This window comes from Mus caroli, unplaced genomic scaffold (genome assembly GCF_978045245.1).
Source record: "Mus caroli unplaced genomic scaffold, Mus_caroli_1 scaffold_1, whole genome shotgun sequence".
Taxonomy (NCBI): Eukaryota; Metazoa; Chordata; class Mammalia; order Rodentia; family Muridae; genus Mus; species Mus caroli.
This window is the reverse complement of record NW_028227256.1, coordinates 157488818-157510377: the sequence shown is the minus strand read 5'-3', so window position 1 is coordinate 157510377 and position 21560 is coordinate 157488818. Positions and strand designations below refer to the sequence as shown.

The following is a 21560-nucleotide window of genomic DNA, read 5'->3' as shown; positions in this document are numbered from 1 at the left end:
TTCCCTCCCTAAATCCCTGGGTCTATCTCCCACAAGCCTGTGAAGCTCAATGACACCAAACAGGATTCAGGGGTTAGTTAGTCCCAGTTCACTGGTTGCTTTCATAGAGAGGGACAGACTGAGAACCCTTCCTTTAAGGAGCTACCAGTCTTTGTCTTGATTTTGGCAGCATGTGTCAAGTTGTATCTGGCAAAATTATTTACGAAAATTAGACCATGTCCCAAGCACACTGAAATCCCTTAGTGGTGAAATTCTGAGGCAGAGATGTCACAGGTGGAGAGGGGTCTGGAGACCTTCCAAGATGTCCTGAAACCACACCTCATGGACAATGGTCTGGCTTTTGTTGTTGTTGTTGTTGTTGTTTCTTTTTTCTTTTTACCTTTTTTTTTTTTTTTAGCTAAATGGAGAGCCAAGTTGCCTGGCACCAGCCTCCCATCTTGGATAACTCCAGTGTTCTTCAAGTGAATCAGGCTTTCAATGAAATCACTCTGTCTCTGGGGATATGGATAAGGTTAAAGCACTAAAAGAGGCAGCCAACTCCATCTTGACTTTAAAGCCATATTTTAAAAGGAAGTAGTATTAAAGATGTAATATTAAGTAATTTTTAAAAGAGTGTAATATAAAGTTCCCAGATGGAGTGTTCTTGTTGCCAGTGAAATTGATAGGGAACACGGCTCATCACCCCAGTCTCATAGTAACACCCCACTTCTGGTTCTCTGGTGTAAATAAATGTTGAAGGAGCCAAGTAAGATACAAACATTCTGGTCTCTGTCTCTTCTCCTGGCATCTCTTTACTGGACTTCTCACACAAGTTAAGGGAACTGGTTCTATCGTTCTATGAGGAGGTCTGTGTTCTTGTTTCTGCAGCTTACCCTACATCTTCCTATTCCCTAACTGGTCACATTTTTTTTTAAGGATTCCCTACCAAAATGGCCACTTGGGGTCACTATGACCTTGCCCAAAGGAGTCTGAACTTTTAGACCCTTAGCCCACACCTCTCCCAGTCACAAGTGCCTAAGGCCTATCATTGATGATGATTTTTGTACCAGGATGGCAGAGAAATGCAGTCAGGGTGAAATGGACACAAATGTCCACGTCAGTGTTGATTTGACAGCTGTCTTCCCTTTAAAGTCTCCAATTCCTTCATGAAAAATCTCCCTGTGAATAGTATACCTGCACATAATTCTTTTAAACCTCACTCTCCCATCCCTGGACCTACATCTGGGTCCTGAGAAAGCAGTGATGGGTTTAGTAGATGGCTGTCATCCAATGTTCCCTACCAATCAGAAGCACTTATCTGTGTAGGTGTGGCATATGTATACAGATTTTCATTTGAGTGCATGTATGTATGTGTGAGTTGTGGCATGTATGTCTGATTGTCACTTTACTTTTTCTACAACTTACATTATGGCACAATATCTACAGGCTCTACATTTCCAGTGTTGATTGATGCTCTGACTATCAGCTTGCTGATTACAGATCGGACGGTGGGTACTGAGCAGCAGAAGGCTAGGGAGCACTCATGAGGAACCATGGAGAACAGCTCCTTCCACTTGCTCTCCTGGTCACAGGTATCCAGGGGGAAGAGAGAGGATTAGAGGGAATGAACAGGACTCAGAGGCTGAGCTAAAAGAACTCTTAATATTTAAGATTCAGAAGTCACCCAAGCAAGGAAAAGCAGAAACAAACCACCACAGATGCAGAGTCTATTGTTTAGAAACAAATTTGTGCCTCAGGGGGAATTCTCTGGGCATTGCCTTATAGAGAGTAATGAGGGAATGTCTGGGAGTCTAGATCTGAACCTAGTTTTGGTGTTGTAAGGAACAAAGCTGTGGAAGGGGACTGGTAGGTGTGTGCTTTCTGTGAGCCTTTTAAATGATGAAGAACCCTAGAGCCAAGAAGGGCATGGGTTTCACAGCAAAAGAGTCTGGTGGCTTCAGAGATAAGAGCTTCTGTCAATAATTGTAAGTACAGGCACCGCTGCCTCTAATTGTAGCAATCACCCGTGAAGATAGAAGGGGTCTAAAGGTGTGCCAGGGAAAGACCAGGCAGCAGTGGGGCTAAGACTGAACTTTGTGGAAAGGCAAACAGTGAAAATCCGATGGCTGATGTGGACTCAGTGTGTTCCAGGCTCCAACCTCAGCACTCACACACAGTGGCACATAGGGTTTTATTTATCCCTCTTGATAGCTCTGTGGTAGACAGCAGGAAACCGAAGCATAGAAAAGGTAGGAAACCTGGTCAAAGAGCAAAGCTGTGAAGCTGTGTGCCTCCAATCTGAGAGGGGACATCAAAAGCCGAGCTCTGAATAAATGCTTTCTTTTCTTTCTGTCAATGTGTGCGTCCATGTGTCCGCCCACTTCCTGAGGCTGTGACTCCATGGGTCAGGAGGAAGAGGCCTCTAACATTTTCCCCAGGGACATCTCTGCTGGTACCCACATTCACTCGGGACATCATGCTGATAAAGAGAGGTCATCCTAAATCAGCCACCAGCTAGCAGACCTCTGCTGTCCCTTTGCCCTCCAGCATCATCATGTGTATACAGCTTCCCTGTTAGCAGCACTACCTCAAACTCATTAAATATATGACTCTGTAAGAGAAGGAGGGATGGAGGATACCAAGGAAACAAGGCCCTCTAAATCAACCTTGTCAAAGCTCATATGATCTCACTGAGACTGGAGCAGCATACACAGGGCCTGCATGTGTCTGCACCCAGTCTTTGTGTATATACTGCAGCTTCCAGTTAGTGTGTTTTTATGGGATTCCAGAGAATGTGAACAAGGGGGTCTCTTATGCCTTCCCTTGGGTTCTTTTCCTTCTGTTAGTCTTGTCCAACTCAGGTGTGATAATTTTTGTTTTATCTTATTCTCTTTTTGTTCTTTTTTATTATTTAAAAGAGTAAAAAAAAGATATGACTCTCATGATGGCTCTATGAGATGAGCACTGTAACTTACAAATGAAGAAACAGAGGCTTGGAAAGGGGATCAGCTGATCCAGGCACATGGAAAGTGATGAGTCTGGGTCCAGGTCAAATGAGAGGTTTCTGGAGGAGGCGCACAACAGGGCATAGAAGCCGACAAACCTTCCTCTTCAGGTTCCAAGTAGGGCAAGAGTGAGGACATACAATTATATAGACCTGGGACCAATCATTTCCCTGTTTCCCCTTCCTGAGACTTTCTTTCCCCCTGAGACTGCGGTGAGAGAGCAGTGATCCTTGGAATTAGGCTCAGCAAAGGGGCATACGGTACTTGGCTTTCTTATATGTCTATAATCCCTCCTTAAATTATGCAGTGGTTTGCATTTATTAATCTCCTCAGCAGTGAACTTCCTAGGAAAATTATGAGAGATCCATACTACACACACACACACACACACACACACACACACACACACACATACATATGCATGTGTGTATTATTATATACATAGTTTATAAGCACAACTCAAACATAAATATCAACCTACTTGAGCCCATTACTCAGTGATTAATCTCCTATTGCCTCAAAAGTCTTTGGCTCTTAAATTTGGACTGTCCCTTATATTTTTCTTCTTTATTGGCAGCAGCAATGGAAGGAAAGCATCTTCACAGGGACTCAGAAGCTTCTCTGGGTCACCACCATGTCCCTCGCTAATGTTGTGACCTTGTGCAAGTTTCCAGAGCCTCCGAGCCTCAGCTTTATCATGCATACAATGGGGGTGCTCATAGCTACAGATATGTGGTGTAAGACATGTATCAGTGAACACAAAGTCTTCTCCTTTTTCTTTTCCTCCTGATAATGGGGAATAATAACTAGACTGTGATTGGTTCTCTGATTTTTTTTTTGCAGTGTAGCTTCTATTCCAAGCAACAAGCCACCTTTCTTGTAAAACATTGTTTCTTGCCAAATCAGCCTATAGGTGTAGGCGAAGGACTACTGCTTCCTCCTGTACTGGTCAGCATTTTGTTATGGGGATTTTTTTTTTCTTTTAAATCAGTGTTTCTGGCTCTCTGCAAGGCTTGCTGTTCCTTCTGTGTCCGATTCCCTCCTGTTAATCTGCTTTATCGGCAGATCTCCTTGCTGGATTTCCAGCTGTGTATCTGTTTAGAAAAGGTGTTCTTGAATGTTTACTTTAAGTAGCTTCATTTGGCAAGGAGGCCTGGGATTTCAGCTCAGGAGGAAAAGAGCTTTGCTCATATGTTCTTGTTTACGATTCTCATTCTTGCCGAGTCCCTGGTCTTGTAGGACAGCAAATGCTTTTGAAAGCCAAGACACAAGTCAAATAAAGTCTGTGGGCTCAAGGGCAGCCTCTGGCCCACAGCATTTTGTGCCGTTCATCCCTCATGCTAAAGCCATATGCCATTCCTCAAGCACCCACCTTTTGGTGAGGTCTAGGAGAGGTATTTTCTTGGATAGGTATCCATGGGATCAGGAGGAGCCATAACTGAGTCCCATCTCCCCCAGGATTTGTCACCACCTACCTCCCTAACTCCAGCCAGGCATTGTGTTGACCTAGCATACTGCCTCAGTCCACACATCATCTTTTCCTCTCTGACATCACTAACATACTCCTGGCCAGTCTGTCTCAGCTCTGACCTTTGTCTGTACATACCTACTTATTACACTGCTTTGCTTAAAATCCCTTACCCAGCATTATGCTCCTACTGTATAGTTTATCACTCAGGAAGCTGAGGCAGGAGGATCATGAGATGAGGTCAGCCTAGGCTACACAGTTAAGACCCTGTCTCAGAAAGTAAGTAGGTAAACTCATAAATACTTAAAATCCCTCAATGGTTCCTTAGGCTCCTCTGGTATAGCTCTAACTCTTTATAGGATACAGAAGGCATGACCAGGCTCCCACTGTAAGTTTTTGCAGCTTTATTCATTAACTTAATCATTCATTTATTTTAAAAGTGCTGATCTGGGATCCAGTATGTGGTTGGCATTGTGCTAAACCCTGAATTCAACAATGAACAAAACAAACGTGGACTGACTTTTATGGAGCTTTAGATGTGTAGGGTCAAGATCAAATAATCCAGCCTAGGTGTATCAGGACAGTGCAGAGAGGGATTGTTTGAGTGTAGGCTTGTTTGACCTTGCCCCTCAGTCAGTAACGTGTAAATTCAGGTGCTAAAAGGGAATCTGGCATGAGCTATACAGTGAGAATGCCCTGGGGTAGGAGGCACAGTGTGTTTGAGGAAATAAAGGAAGTGAACCTGTGCACCAGGAGCACAGAGACCTCCAGGGCATCAAGCCGAGGTAGACTAGGGGAAGTAAAGAAAAATAGGCCAGCCTTGGGGGACCGTTCATCCTGAAGGCAATGCTAGATGTCTAGAATGTCATATAATAGATAATAAACGTGTACTTTGGGAAATTATTCAATGTTGCTGGAATAAAGAGTGGATTAGATTGAGTTGAAAAATATAGGGGATTATTGCCATGGTTAAAAGAGATGACAGTAGTTTGGAATGATTGATAGCTGTGCACTCTAAGGTTGGGGATGTATTTATGAGACACTTAACCTATTAAGTCAGTAGGATTTATTGGTGGAGTAGTTTGAGATAAATGAGTTGAGGGGAGAGAGAAATGAGGATACAGATTCAACAACCAAAAGACAGGTCTTACTCACCTGTGAGAGTAGTCTTGGTAGTTGGGCCAATGCCCTTGGGTACCAGCACTTCGTGGTACTGTTCACCAGCTAAAGTGCTGTACACAACCTTGTACTCCTGAGCTTCGGCCTCGCTGTTATCCCATTCCAGGTCAAGGCTAGTTGCTGTGCGGGAACCCACTCGCAAATTCTTGGGAGCATCAATCTCTAAAAATAAGCAATATCACCAACATTGTATATAATTCTACACATTTGGGGTGCATCTTGAGAGCTAATAATCTCTAAGGAGGGAGCCCACACCTCCTGACCTCATCTGAATAAAGTTTGAAGGTGTTGCTTCCCCTTTTTGTTCTACCATGACGATTCTTTGGGTAGGTCACAATGACGTGGAATTGGATGTCGATGAATTTTATGTTTCCTCTATACCATCTGAAAATTCAAGTAGCATTCTAGAAACTTGAAAAGGAGCTGTCTAATATCAGAAGTTTAAAAGCACCGTAAAAGATAACCCAGTAGGAGAAAACAAGGGACAATCTCAAGAGGTTAAAATGGAATAGATTGCTGATTCTGAGCTATCTTGCAGTGGGCTTTCTTGTATTGGTACAACTGAGCAGCATGCAAGTTGGAAATTTACAATTTGGATGGTGTGTGTGTTATAGTGGGCTTTGGAGTCAGGCTCAGTGTGAACCTCTTTTGACACCTAAAACAATGGCACCACCGACAATTCTTTCAAGGTCTTAGAACTGAATGGCCATCTTTGGGAAAGGGAAGACACTGTAGTTGTCTACAGATTAGATGTGCATGTAAAATGTACAATATGACACCAGATACAAATGTAGGAGTCCAAGCCTGGATGGATGACTTGTTATCTCTAGTGACCTTCCTGGCACCTAAATATGTGCTCTTAGTCTTCTAAGAACCCCAATGACTATTGGCATTTCCTCCCATCATATCTAGGTGACACTTCTCTTCCCCAGGCCTGGCTACCTGCACAGTCTTATTTGAGGAGGGGCAATGTAAGAACATGCAGTGTAAGAAAGTATCGACTTGAAAAATCTGTCACTTAAAAAGTCCAAAGTAGTTCCAGATATTGGACGTGAATTTAACATTGAGATGGTCCAGTTATCTGTTCTAAGTAGACTGTGGTAATCTGCCAACGTCAGGCAAGTAGCCCACCCCCGTTTGTTCCTGTGGAAGAGGAGACTGCTGTAAATCCATATGAACACAGAGGCTTCTGTTGTGTGATGTCAACTGAGTGTGGATGTGGGGGATCTTGAGCAGATGGATGTCTTTGCAGCTTATTTTTCTGAGAAATTGGTCTTCGTTCAACCTGTGTGATCACACTGGATACTGTTCATTCTTGATGCAACGTATGTACATGATTTCTCCAGGAGTTAGATGGACAGAGAGCATGGGGGCAGACACATGTGAGGTAAAACAAAATATAGGGAGACAGATATGGCAAAGAGGCTGTGGCCTGAACTGAGTGGGGACTGTGTTAGTAACTTTTCTCTTTGTTGGAACAAAGTAGCTCATAAAAGCAACTTAAGGAAAGAGGGTTTGTTCTGGCTCCCAGTTTCCGAGTTCAGAGACTGAGGCAGCTGGTGACTCTGTATCTATCCACAACCAGAATGTAGAGAAAGAAGAAGGGTAGGATGATGCTCAGCTCACTTATTCCTTTTCATGCAATCCAGAACATCAGCTCACAGAATTTATTCCTCCCATTAGGGGCGAGCAGCACCTCCGTTAACCCAATCTAAAAACATCATGCACATGCCCACATCTCCTAGATGGCTCTAAACTCTGTCAAGTTGATGCATACTAACCACTGCAGAGGTAAAGACAGTTAATCAGGGTCAAGGTGGAGACCTATCTTATACTTAGAAAATGTTATCTTAGAGATTTCTTCTTTTTATAAGGGCATAGAGTGCAATCTAATGGCCGTAGGCCCTGAACTCTACGGGAGGGGATAGTGTTTTATCTGAAATGAACAGCTGTTCTGCTCTCAGTAATTATAGAAGTACTCATTCTTAGAATGAGCTCGGGCAGTGAGTGTCAGAACTGGGCAGAGTTGAGATCAGTGCTCTCTCTGGGTCTAGAAAGAACAGCTGGAGGACATCCATATAGGAGGGGACTGAGCAGGTCTCTGAAACACAGCAGCAAAAACAGATGGACAATGGAGCCTTTCTGGAGGGACTTGTGTCTGTGAACTCTGGTACTAACCTTTCTATCTAGTTTTGAGAATATTCGTTAGGTCAGATTTTTATTTCTCTGTTTAAAACTTTCTGTTGCTTCATGCTCTAATTGCAACAGTGGTGGTCTAACTGGGCACTGAGTGGGCAGACCTTAACACTTCTACTCTGTTCTTCTTGGGACACATCAAGCTAATTTGTACTCCAGAGTCTTTGGACCAGCTGCTATGTTTGCCTGGAATGTTCTCTGGCTCTTGCATGACTTAGGTTTTACAGTTCTTAGCTGGAATTCCACTTTCTCAGAGGGGTAGCCTCAATCCAGGGAAGCTTTCCTTCTGTCTTATCCATTTTCCTTCCTATCGCAGAAATCATGATTCAAATGATCTCTCATTCTGCTTTTCTCGTGACCACCCAGTCCTCTTGCCCACTTGGAGGCCATTTATGTGAAATGGCTCTTATCTGTATACTCTATAGTCTCTGTGCCTAGAACAGTGCTTGTGGCCCCAGAGGATGTTCAAAAAGTACATGGTAAGTAACTGAATGTGTCCCATCCACGTCTCAACCTCAATTGTTCCCTCCAAGCCTTTAGAAATGGCTTGTTAAATATGTTTAGCTGTGGGCTTTGAGATTGCCTGAGGTGAGGTGGTGCATGGCACAGAACAGCTGTGACAAAGGCAGCCAGCCTTGCAGAAACAAGATGTCTCTCTGCTCTCCACAACCAGCATCTTGGCTGAGGGAGGTCAAAGGCTTCCGGGTTGAATTTGTAAAGTAACATGTTGGAGAATCCCAGAACGGAGTCACCAGTGAGGAGGGAGAGGGAAATGCAACTCTGGATGTTTGTATTTGTTGCCTGGAGCTGCCACACAACACAGCCCAAGCTGGGGTCTGCAGAGGAAAGCAATGCCTAGACTCTTGAAATGCACTTGGTATATGCACACCATGGTTGTTTTCTTCTGAGAGCTGTGAGGCAGTCTATGGCATGCCTCTTAGCATCATGTGATTCTCTAGCCATCTTGGGTTTCCCCTGACCATTTTCTGCCTCTGTCTTCATATGGCACGTCCTATGTGCATGCCTGTCTCTGTCCTGGTTTCCCCGTTTGATAACAACACAGTTGTTGAATTAGAGCCAATCCCAACAACTTTACCTCGATCTGCCTATCTGCGAAGACCCTATCTCCAAACAAACAGGGGGTCAGAGCTTTAGCATCTTTTCAACCCATAAGAAGCACTAAGCACAGGTATGGGTCATCCAGGTCAAACGCACAGGGGCCTAAGTCCTTTGAGAACTCTGCTCAGAGTGAAGTCCTCCATGAGAGAGAAACTGTCCCCAGAGTCCTCATGAGGCTGCAGAGGTGGGGAGGGACTCCAGGTTTCCGAGTCTGGTTTCCTTCTAATGACTGGCCTTTGCTCCTTGCACCAGGGTGCTTCTTTGCAGCGCTGCTCTAAGACCCAGACTAAGATCCTACTCGCCATGCACGAAGCAAATCTCAGTTTTAATTGCCTGTGCAATTAGTGCGCTCCTAGTGTCGAAGCCATCACCTGGAAAAACACTTTGCTTAATTTGAATTTAAGCGGAATTCTGAAATGACTGAGGGCCCTACCTGGGAGGGTCTGTAAAACCTTTCATCATTCCGCTGGCATCTGCCAACTCTGGACTTGGAGAATCTGTCTGCAAAGCTATTTGTCTCCACCCGCCCCTACTTCCCTCTCTCCTAAGGGAGACTAAGGGAGCAGGCATGGGTCTGAGGCACAGACTGAAGGTTGCATGGAAAAGCAGCCACCTAACAGCTGCCAATCCACTAGGCGACCTGAAACTGAAATTCCTGCCACAGTGAACAGAGACTCTGGGGGAGCTCCCTCAGAGGAGATGGGATGCAATTGTCTTGATTGGAATTTTCCTGGGCTACCAGCCAGTGTGGATCCATCTTGCCGACCCGAACATCAAGAGTTTGCTTGTGCTTCTTGAGAGCCCCCTTCTCTTTTCTTGTCTCTTCAAACTCGTTATCGGAGCAGAGCACAAAGGAGCCACTTTCCAATTCAAGCTATCTTGAAATTAAGAGAAGAATGTAGAACATGTGGCCCACAGCAGATACCAGTTTGTGCGTGAGTGTATACACACACACACACACACACACACACACACACACGCACGCACGCACACTGGAGGTTGACCATGACCAAGAATGGATCTTATAGGACCACCCTTCCCCTTGCTATTTTGTGAACATTTTTGCGTAACTGGAGGAGAAAGGAAGAAAAATGAGAATAGTTTGATTGCTTTTTCTAAGAAGCACACTCAGCCTTTGGGGGAATCTCAAGATGTGTTTGCTGAAACAGTCCATTGGCTACACTCCAGGCAAGGCAGTGGCATCTGGTACCAGGGATTTCGAGAAGAACTTAAAGAGTGTCTGGCAGACCCTACCTGCCTCCTGATGCTCGCCAGCATCCACACTTGTTTTTAGGGAGAAAGCTGACTAGTGTCCACACTAAGTCATCCTAAGACTCTTGGCTGTTCTTTTTTGCTGGGAAAGATGGGCTTGCTTAAGTGGTGAGTTGTGCAGCAAAGTCTGGGCACTGAGAATCCATTCCCCTCTCTCATGGGGCCACTGCTATAGGGTCCAGTCTCGGGCTGTTCCTGAGTCCTAACCTCAGTAGTATGCCAGGCTTTCCAATGGGTAGACTAGTCCATGTCTTTCCCAGTCATTCAGTTTGCAGATCTGTCCAACTGTAACACTAAGCCATCTGCTATAATAGAGCTCTGATTTTGCAGGTGCAAAATCTAGATAAAGAAGGTGAGCTGGTTATTGCATATTCTTGGAGCTTTTGTCTTGTAGCAGACTCTGAAGCTACTACAACACCAGGTCAGACAGGTTTAGTGTTTTTTCAGAAGACAATGGTTCTTAGATTTTCTAGATGGGATCAGTTTTCTTTGATCCTTGGAGCAACTTGGAACTGGCAAAAAACATTCTTTGACATGTAACCTCTTCAAGGAAAAGAGGACAAGACTAACACTCTAGATTCAAAGGAACTTAGTCTAACCTGTTCACAGGACCTTGCTTCCTTGAGTGAGGTCTATCATTCTCAGCCACTGGTCAGGCTTCTGAGCTCTGAATGAACAAGTTAGTCAGCCTGAGGCCTGACTTTTCTGATTGCTGATAAAGCTCTTCCAGGAAGCTTTTTAGGAAGCTTTCTTGTGGGTATCATTTCAAGGGTGAAAAGAATTATAATGGGTTTAACTCATCTTTCTATTACTCACGGCTGTGTCTATGGCTTATCTTCTACCAATTGGCCTCATTGCTAGAGGCTGCAAATGGCAGATTGACTCAGGGACCTCAGTTTGCTGATGACTATGCAGGTTGAGCTTTGCACAAGACTGAAGAGTGTTCATTGTAAAGAAACCACTTCAGGCTTAGAGTATTTCTACAGCATCCTGTAAATGGCAGTAAAGTGTCTCAAGAAACAGGCACCTTCTGTTTCTTGCACCTTTTGTTTCAGGCACAAAACTGTCACAGATTTGCCATTTAGGCCAACAATTTGGATGTTCAAATGTCTTCTGGACAAACTTATCACTTTAGAAATGAGAAATCAGAGATTCATGGAAGGAAAAAAGAAGTTAAGTCACAGATCTGGGTGGCAGACTGAGGATGTGAACCCAGCTCTCCCTACTTGGTGATATTCTTTTCTTAATGCTGGAATAGGAATACCAGCAGGAGCTCCCAAAATCTCTAACTTTCTTCTTGTAGCCTTTGCATTAACAGGGCTGCCCACATTCATCATTTCCTTTTTTTTTTTTTTTTTTAATGTCCCCTGGCTACAATAACATCGTCGTGTTGTCTCCCAGTCCCAGTCCTTTTCTCCACCTCAGTCTCACCTGTTGTAAATTGGGTGCTTGAGGCATCACTCTCGTTGATCCCCCGGACTGCGCTGATGGACACCTCGTAGCGCGAGCCAGGTCTAAGGGCTTGCACGGAGTACTGGCTTAGGGGAGGTTGCAGCCGGAATGTCGTCTTCCCGCCTTCGCCACCCACCAAGCCATATTTTAAGAGAATGAAATCAACTTTGGCTCGAGGTGGGGTCCATTCCACAAAAGCCACAGTATCAGAGACATCTCGAACCAGGATCTGTGTGGGCCCGTCGATGACTGCACGAGAAACAGAACATGATGTTGATTCAGGAGTAAACCTTCTTTGGCCTCTGTTTACCTCTTTACTTCTTACACTCCCTTGCTCAGTGGGATGGGTTTCCTCGTTTATTGTATAGATGGGGAATATGAGATACAAAAGAAGAAGTCCTTTCCTGAAGCACAGATTTGTTGACACCATGGACACTGGCATTCAGTTCTCCTGGAACTTGGACTCTTTCTCCATTCACTGAATATGTTTCAGGCACTGGCATTTCACAGTCTGGGCAGGGGAAAGACACTTACTAGCTTGGATGACTCTGACCTACTTCTTTCAGAGGCCATGGCCCAGGTGGAGAGAAGAAACTTCTGGCCTTTGCCTGTGGCCCAGATCTTATCTTCACTGGGCCCAGATGAAAGCTCTATGAGTTAATAGAGACAAATGAGACCCAGGCGTGGTTGCCAAAGTCTCATTATGAGAATTCAGAAGTTATTCCTATCTAGCTTTATTTGGCTTGGATAACCAGACGGGCATTTGCATGTGTGGACATGAAACATGCCAGTCAAGAAAATGTGCTCATCTGAATTAAAAGGGCTTCTACTCTAGAGTTGTTTCTGTGAGCCATTTTCCTCTTTCTTTCTTTCTTTCTTTCTTTCTTTCTTTCTTTCTTTCTTTCTTTCTTTCTTTCTCTCTCTCTCTCTCTCTCTCTCTCTCTCTCTCTCTCTCTCTCTCTCTCTCTCTCTCTCTCTCTCTCTCTCTCTCTCCCTTCCTTCCTTCCTTCCTTCCTTCCTTCCTTCCTTCCTTCCTTCTTTCCTTCTTTTCCTCCCTCCCTCCCTCCCTCTCTCCCCTCTCCCTTTCTCTTTCTTTCTTTCTTTCTTTCTTTCTTTCTTTCTTTCTTTCTTTCTTTCTTTCTTTCTTTCTTTCTTTCTTTCTTTCTTTCTTTCTTTCTTTCCTTCCACAAGTGCCTGCATTTTTCTGAGACTGAAGACATAGGACACAAAGCGTTCTCCAAGTTCTCTGGTTCTAGAAATTGTCTCTAGAGTTAGCCTGTGTAGAGGCTGAGCTGGTGTGGAGATTCTCTACTATACTTACAGAGAAATAGGGAGCATTAGCTGTGGGGGTGAGGAGCAGAGAACTGAAGAGGGGAGGAGGGAGAGAAGGGAGAGGAGTAGAGGAGAGAGAGGAAAGGAGAGAGAGGAGAGGGAGGAGGGAGGTTAAGGAGGAGGGGGCAGGAGAGAAGAGAAGAGGGAGAGGAGGTAGGTATAGGTATACAGACAAGCAGAAATGAGTGACTATGTGGGCTTATGGAAAGATACAGAGAGTAACTCAATTTCTGATACTTCATTTTATGGTTCAAATATTTTATGAGTCTCAGGTACATATATTTCTGGTCCTGGGTTTCTAGGAAGCAATTTATGTCCTTCCAGTAAATTTTTTTTGCTTCAGTTAGTTTCTTTCCATAGATTCCTCTGTAATTTTTGGCTAGGATTTGTTTTTAAACTCATACACTTTCACCTCTGTCTCCAGCATGGGTGTCTCCATTAGGATGACTGCAGGCTAACCTAGAGTTAGTTCCTCAACTTTTCAAATGTGAGCCATTCTCTAGATGCCTGACTCTCAGCCCATTGCTATTTCCTAGTGAACAGTCTAGTATCAGCTACAAAGAAAATCACTAGATCATGTTGGTGCTGTCTGATTTGGAGTTAATTGAAGTTCTATTTATCATACTTGAGGTAGCCGTGTATTTAAACAGAAAATAGAAAACATCTGATTTTTTCCCCCACACGCTGCAGGTTTAGGTGACTTGGACCTTTGCTATTTCACTTACTTTAGTGAAGGGAGGCTAGGTGCCCTCCTAGCTATGACTTAAGTTCAATGTCTGAAATGCTGTAGACACTCATGAGTGAATGAAAGGAATGGACAAGCCTCTTTATCCTTGCAAAAGGGATGGGAGAACTTTTTTTTTTTTTTAAACGAGCTTTTTGAGGGAGTAAGAAAAAAGGCATCAGAGAAAATCAGATAACCACATAAGGCTTTTGTCCTTCAACTCCTTAGATCCAAAAACCCTAATCATAATGGATTGGCCATATTAGAATGTGATTATGTAGCACAGAGGGCGTTAGCTGCAGGAGGTCTTGTATTTGCATTCATAAAATGGTCTGCCTGGAAAAAGCCAGTCTGAGTGCAGATGAGGACTCAGAGCTTCACAGGAGGGGGTTGGTGTAGGTCAGACCTTAGCAGAAGGAAATAATCAAATGATTGTTTCCTAAAAGCAGCAGACAGGGATGGGAGCCAGCCACTTTTTCCTGCTGCATCTTGGATACCACTCTTCTTTGGGCAATTGGTCTTAATGACCTGTTCCAATCAAGACTGTAGAAACCTTGATTTCAATTTCATCACAAATTTCTAAACAAATACAATTTTGTTCTGTGGTTTTTTTTTCTTCTTTCTTTTCTTTTTTACACTTTTCTTGTAATTTTGCACATTGCACAAAGCCATTAAGTAGGACTTCTTTTCTTAATTGAAAGCTGCTCAGCTTTCCCATGGCTTTCTAAATCTGGAGCTTTTAATTTTAAGGAACTCTTAAAAAGCACTTCAAATTTTATTTTAAAAATTCATTTGGATATAAAACTGAGACAGAGTTGGATTGCTTCTTTAAGTGCCCTCCACACTTGGGGAAGCAGCTACACAACTGAAATAGTTTCTCTTCTTTCTGAGGCATCTTTCCTTCTTAGCCTTTTACCTGATAATGTTTTTTGTTGTTGTATATTTATTTTTTTAATGTCAGGAATAGGAATGGTCTGCTGACACTTCATATCAGAAGTGAATTATCTATCCTGGTAGCAAACGTCTAGTTTTCAGAATCCAGCATAACCTTGGAGGATGGATTTGTGCCTGTGGCTCTCTGGAGAGTCCTCCAGATCATCATGGATTTGCTCCCACGGGGTTTCCTCTGAAGTCCACTTTATTATAACAGCACTTTCTTGAGCCTCCTCCCCATAGTGAAATATTGTTTTTAAGAAAAAATAATCTTAAATGGATGAACAAAATAGAAAAGAGATCAAAACAGAACTTCCCTGACTGATAATATGAGAGAAAAATTATTAAAGGTGCAGATCTCCTCCTGATCCTGACTTTGAGACTTGGTTTTGGAACCCTGATGCACCAACACAACCTAAGCTAATGCCACAATAGTTAAAAAAAAATCAACATTTTCTAGACTAAATCTCTAAGTCTTAGAACCTGATGCTGTTAGTTTGGACACAAATATCTAAATTTGAGCAATCAAACTACACCCATAGCTTTATTGAATAGTACTGTGGTTACCTGTTCTACCCAAGCCAACATTTTGTTCTTGACCTAAGATTGGCTTTGTAGTAGATCAATTTCTGTTTATGAAAAAGAATACTCATCTTAGTTTTTGTTGCTAACAAGGAAACTTGCGTAAGCTTCACATCTAACCTCGATCAACAAATGAGAGACAAAATACCTAGTACCACGTGCTACTTATCAAGTCTGAGCAACTTTCAGGAGTCACACAGGTGTATATCACAGTTGCTAAGTTACAGCACCGAAGCTGAACATCCTTTGTCAGCTAAGAGGACAATAAGGCAAAATATGACATGATTAATGAATTGATCTTGAAAATATAATGATCCTGAATGAGACAAACTGTGAGCACCAAAAGAATAATCAACTTGCACCGTCACTTGGCTCAGTGACTCAACTCTGCTTACTGCTTTCAAATAGTCTGCCCCCTACTGGTTCTACTTCTCATGTATATACTAAGTATTAAGCATGCATCAGTATAGTGCTAATTATGTAGTGCACTGCATCAAATTTAATCCTCACACTAATTCAGTGGAGAGGGTGTTATAAAACAGATTGAGGTTTGGGAAAATTTGATTGAATTTCTCCAAGCCTTACAGTAAGCAAGAATGGGTTGGATCTTGCTGGTTTCAAGGTTTATGACAATTGGAGGTTGGTGTCTGAGGTTTAATGAGTGAGATTAATAGAAACATACTGGAACTATTAATAGAGAACTTCCTCCATGGGACACTTTCTCCGGTTTGTACGCTTGCAAGGGTGAGCACTAAGGAATATGTTCTGCTAGGATCTGGCAGAGTATATCCATTTCCAAGTCCCTGTATCATTTCAGCTGTCTGAGGAATCATAGAATCTTTTTCATCCGTCCATGGCTGGCAGTTCTCTGGGCAGCCACGGAAGAGTTGGAGGCACTTACCAGTGGAGACGCTGGCAGAGATAGGAGGGCTCCGGGCTTGTTCCTTTAGAGCCACAACATTCACGATGTATTCCTCCCCAGGTTTCAGTCCCGTCTGGTTAAAGGACGTAACATCGCTGGGGAGCTGAGCAATCACCCCTCCTTCATTGTTCTGGAGAGTGGGGTGAAACAGAGAAATCAGAGGGGTCACTGGGACAGAAATAGGGTTAGAGAAATTGTGCAGACTGGAAATTAAAAAGCAGACTACATCTGTTCCCCATGAACTGTCAGAGGAGTGCTTGGGGCCAGGAACATGCCCAACAGACTCGATAAGAACCAATTCTCGAGAACATTTCTTTGGCCTATCAGGGATTTTCTAAGTTTGCCAATAAAATCTAGGCATGCAGTGATGCAGATTGACTCTTGGCAAAGAGTTAATGTTCTATGGTCATGATCAATGTTATCAGATTTTTTGGGGCACCTATTGTGATGATTATGTCCTTAGCTGTTAATAATAATACTTGCTTATGTATATATGTATATATTTGTATGTATATATACATATGTAATACATATATATAATACATATATATGTAATATTCAAATATACGACATTAGCAGATTTGCTTCAAACCCCAGAATTGTTTTCTTATTCCATTCCCTTCCTTATGGTGCTACCCTGGTGCCAATCTGTCATTGTCATGTTTACCCTTCACTCATAACATGAGGTATAAAGAAAAAGAAAAGAAACACAGAATGAAATAGAAATAGGAGAGAGAGAGAGAGAGAGAGAGAGAGAGAGAGAGAGAGAGAGAGAGAGAGAGAGAAAGGAGATGAATTGTGGAAAAGGAAATGTGAAAAAGCAATTTGATGATTTCAATTTTTTTTATAATACAAAGAAAATATTTTATTTGTGTATCAAAGACTCTAAGGTTAACAGTTGATGTCAAGACACAAAAAGGCTTGAAAAGCTATAGATATTCAACCTCCCTTGATTATTTTAGAGCATCTGATATGCTCTGCTCCCAACTGAATCTTAAGCATGATGTGTTCGGGTGACAGGACTATGGTTCCTTTACATTAGTCTTCAGCATCTTTCTTTTTTTTCTTTGTCTTCTTTTTCTCTGGATTAGGAACTGCTGTGCTGGTACATGGATGATTTCAAATTTATTGTCAGCATTAGTCTATCTGCCCTCTCTCTCCCCTCTCTGTAGGTATGTACCTACCTATGCACGTATCTACCTACCTACCTACCTACCTACCTATCTCCCTGCATCCTTCCAATTATCATCTACCCATCTACCTACTTGTGCTTTGGAAATATCGGAGACAGAGAGCCTTTGTGTAACCCTGCTATTCTTCCGTGTTCTTTGGTCTTTATGTCATGGGGAGCCCCATGTATAACCTATAGGCATGTTCTTATAAATCAATGTGATAAATGTTCTCCCCGTTGCTTCAACCTACACATTATGGCATCTATTCCACACAGCCATGTATTATTTCATCTTGGCTTGCCCTGGTGGCTTGTCTCTCAGTCAAAATTTTATACATTATATGTAGAGCAGGAGAACCTGGTGTTTTGTTTTGTTTTTTCCTGCCTGAGCAGCAGGATGACATGATTCTTCCTGCCTTGTTATAAACCCAGTTGCCTGCAATTCTTTATTGGCCATTTAACTCATATACGATAAATCCTAACAGATTTGTACAGAACATCTGGTTAGGTATATTGAGCTTGCTGTGACATGACTATACCCACACGGGGGTATGAAAACTCTGGAGTAGAGCCCAAGACTTGGAGTATTTGTCTTAAACCTGGCAGATGATGTCACTTAAGATCTCTGAGTCTTGGTCTCCACAGACTAAACAAAACTAAATGTAAAATGAAGGCTCATATTCCATTTACTGGAAGGTCTTTTGTAGCTACAACAGTCAGGGCTGCAGGAATTTTGGAGTAGAAGAACAGTAAAAAAAAAAACCATGGTCCTGTTAGCCAAAAATGTGTCAGTTGTCATTAAGTCTGATGAATGACTCAAAAAATGCTTTCTGATGGTGAAGGATGAAGACAGAGGGGAGGAGTGCGCTGAACTCCATATCCATGAGTGATGCTTAGAGGGGATGTGAGCAGAGCCAACAATGCTGGAAACTGGAGCAGCTCTGGTGACTTGCAGACAGTTCTGGGACTCATCAAATGAAACACTGCTCTAAAGACCAGAGAGGACTCTTAGCATACCCTTAGCTCACAAGTTATAATAATGAATTTGTTTAATGAAAATCTTGCTTAATGGAGTGGAAATTCATTTTTGACTAATTTGGGAAAACCAAGATTATGTTTTATATCTCTGACCTTCAGAGGCTGAAGCCCATAGACTAACTTTTTCTACACTTACCTGTGGACTGACTGACTGTGTGACTGGTTCCATTTGGCTGCTCTTTTATGCTAAGGGAGGTTTCAACTTTCTAAAGCTTGGTTTTAAGGCTCACTACAAACAGCTCCTCCAAACCTTCTCAGCAGGCAGCTAGATATTAGCACTGCTTCCCACATGCCCCATCATCCAATACCTAGAGCTGAGCTCGGGTTGTATGTATGTCTTGGATAGTCCTCTGGTTTGTGTAAGAACAGTATCCTATAGCCCAGACACTCACAACATGTCTTGTATCTTTGGTAGCTCTGGCCCTTTCATAGCATAGTACCTTCCTTGCGGCCCCTAAATCTAAGCTGAGGATCAGAATATACCAAATCGGGCTTGTTTCAGAGAGTTCACAGTTGAGTGTTACCTTTGGAATGAAGCTGATCTCCCACCCGTCGAAGGAGAAAGAGAAGGGCTCCCACTGCACCTCCACGGTGGTCTCTGTGATCGTCTTGAACTGTAGCCCTTGAGGAGTAGAGAGATCTGGAACACAGCAATGTGGGTGGCAATGTCATGGCCATCCCTGGCAGGGGTAGAGATCGCTTCCTGGTGCTGTGTCTTGTGACCTCCCTTGGTGTCCTGGGTGAGGAGAGGTGTGGTGGACAATCCCAATCCTGCTGCAGACAGAGTCTCCATGGCAGGGCCAGCACACTGTCATGTGGCCTGGGTGCTCAGTGCAAGTGAATACATGAGCAAGCTTAACAAATGTAATCATTAGTTTTGCCCTTTCTATTTCATAATAGAAAATCTTAACGTTAAAATCTGAAAGAATCATGTTTTCTCTTCCTCTCTCATGTGGTAGATCCTGGCACTCAATAAAAAGCCTTTCTCAGAGGACTGGAATGCTACCTTTAGGTACCGTGCAGGATTCCTGGGAAGCAAGATAGTATCTGATCTCAATGTTCCTATTTGACACCCAGGAAAAGGGAGACACAGAGGAGGCTGGTTGGAGATATGGGATAAGCCAGCTTCAAGATAAAACTGGATACTTTTCTTGAGTATCTGAGGTGTACTGAATGTACTGAGCCTCAAACCACTAAACCTTGGATGGTCTGAACTTGCCACTTTCTGTACACCAAGGAAGCATAGGGATATACAGAGTATTGCTCTCAATTCATCCTCTCTAAATTCTCTCCTTTTTTCTCTTGCTCACCTTGCCTTGCTTACCTAGTTTTGTTTTGCTCTAATCTGTCTCTTTTTCTCTCTGTCCCTTTCCCCCCAAATACACACGTACACACAAACACACACACACACACACAAAACACGCGCACGTGCACACACAGGTTTGGTGAGGTGGAAGTATGCTTGTCCTGATGGAGTTCCAGTCACCAGCCCTGAAATACGATAGTGTGACTTTTCACAGTTCTCTAGGAAGCCTGCTCCTTTGTTAGTGTTGCTTCTCAGGCTATTCCCACTGGAAAAGGACAGATACTTGTTTAATTTATTATTTTTTTTTCCTGTAGATTAGCTTCCCTGGTGGGAAGGCAAGGCTGAATCTGAAGCCCCTTGAAGGAATGTTAGGTGAGCTTACAGGACTTTGTTTTTGTCACCTAGGAGCTAGCCTGAGGGGATGCCCCTAATGGGCACAATGAAAGCCATCAGAGATGGAAACCACATCAAGACACGGGTGTGGATCAGAGAGGAATAGCTTCTGGATAGGCCAGGCACTCCAGGGGTGACTCTTGCCCCAGCACAGTGGGAAAGGCAGCAGATGGTGACTTGCCTTCACACAATCGCTGCAGATATTTAAAACTAGTTATCAGGCACCTGATTTTTCTTAAAGGGTCAGATATAAACAGAGATAATTATAAGTAGATTAACATACTCATTGTTCAGAAGTCCAATATTATCCTAAGACTTTAGCCACCTGCCAGTGGAGCAAGGTGACTTCTTAAGTCTGTGTCCCTGTCTTTACATCTTTCAAATCTCAGTCTTTGACCTCTTTGAGAACCTTGAGACCAACTCTTTTAACTTGACATTTTCTTTTTTCTGAATTTTCCTGGCATTTGTTATCCAAATGTCATTTGTCATTTGAGACCTGTATAAAATGAGCTCAGAGCTTGTATTTCCCTATATGGCCATAAGTTCTCTTTATAGACCCTAAGGGTTTTCTGAGTTCTGAGGGTCCCTGTTTTCATGGACCACTTCTTGTTCCTGTCTCTTGTTAGTGCTAGTCTGCACCTCTCAGCCTGTATCCTTCAGATGCTCTTCTCTCTGTAGAATCTAGTCTTACATCACTGTCTCTATAAGGTGGACAGGCATCTGCAGTGTAGACTCTGCACTAGAACTGGGGTAGAAGAATGCAGCCTGCTGCTACTGGAAATCTCTTTCCTCAGAGCTTCTCATCTTAGTTTTGGAAAGTTAAAAGTGATACAGACTCTTTGTAAAAATTTAAGAGTTCAGAAGTATACAAAGAATAGAAATAGCGTTTCCTTTCTTGTTTTATTTTTGAGCAGATTCAATGTTATTACTTGGTAAGCTATCTCATATTTTTCTGTGATGAACTAAGCATACATAGAACACAGATAAGAATCTAGAGGAGCCCCCATGTTATTAAGAAATAATAAAAACTTTCCAGAAGTTCTGAGTCACGGAGACAGTTCAGCTTGCTTTGAGTCTATGTTTTTGCTCTTACTCTCTCCATTACAGTTTTCTAAATTATTTTCTAGAACCTCAACTTATACTCCTAAAGTGACTAGTAGGGTATTTTGGTAAAATAAAAGGTCATAAAAAGATGATGCCACATCTTTATTAGAGATAGATGCCATCATCTGTAGCTTAAAATAACATTGTTATTGTTGTTTTTTCCCCTTGCTCTGTTTAGCATTCAACCACCTGTAACATTTAGCCCTTGTTTATTATATTATACTTCAAAGTTCCTAGTTTTGAATCCCTAACTAGATTTAAAGGTTGGTATAAGTCTCACACTTCCTTGGACTTTCAGCAGAGTCCAGCTTATAACAAATCAGTGTTCAATCATTAAAATATTGTCTGTTATAGAGTTCTCAGATGTTGCCTGAATTTGGAAGCT

At 42.8% G+C, this 21560-nt stretch overlaps 1 protein-coding gene across 4 annotated transcripts in view; it reads right to left on the bottom strand.

Annotated features, from left to right (window-relative positions):
- Tnr (tenascin R) overlaps nt 1-21560 on the bottom strand; it is a 409504-nt gene that overhangs the window by 51422 nt on the left and 336522 nt on the right. For all 4 annotated transcript variants that reach the window (XM_029479707.2, XM_021160989.3, XM_029479724.2 and 1 more), the window contains 4 exons: nt 18897-19012; nt 16143-16293; nt 11650-11919; nt 5608-5793 (listed from right to left, as the gene is read on the bottom strand). In XM_029479707.2, the coding sequence (XP_029335567.1) occupies nt 5608-5793; nt 11650-11919; nt 16143-16293; nt 18897-19012 (723 nt within the window). The remainder of the gene's footprint in view (nt 1-5607; nt 5794-11649; nt 11920-16142; nt 16294-18896; nt 19013-21560) is intronic.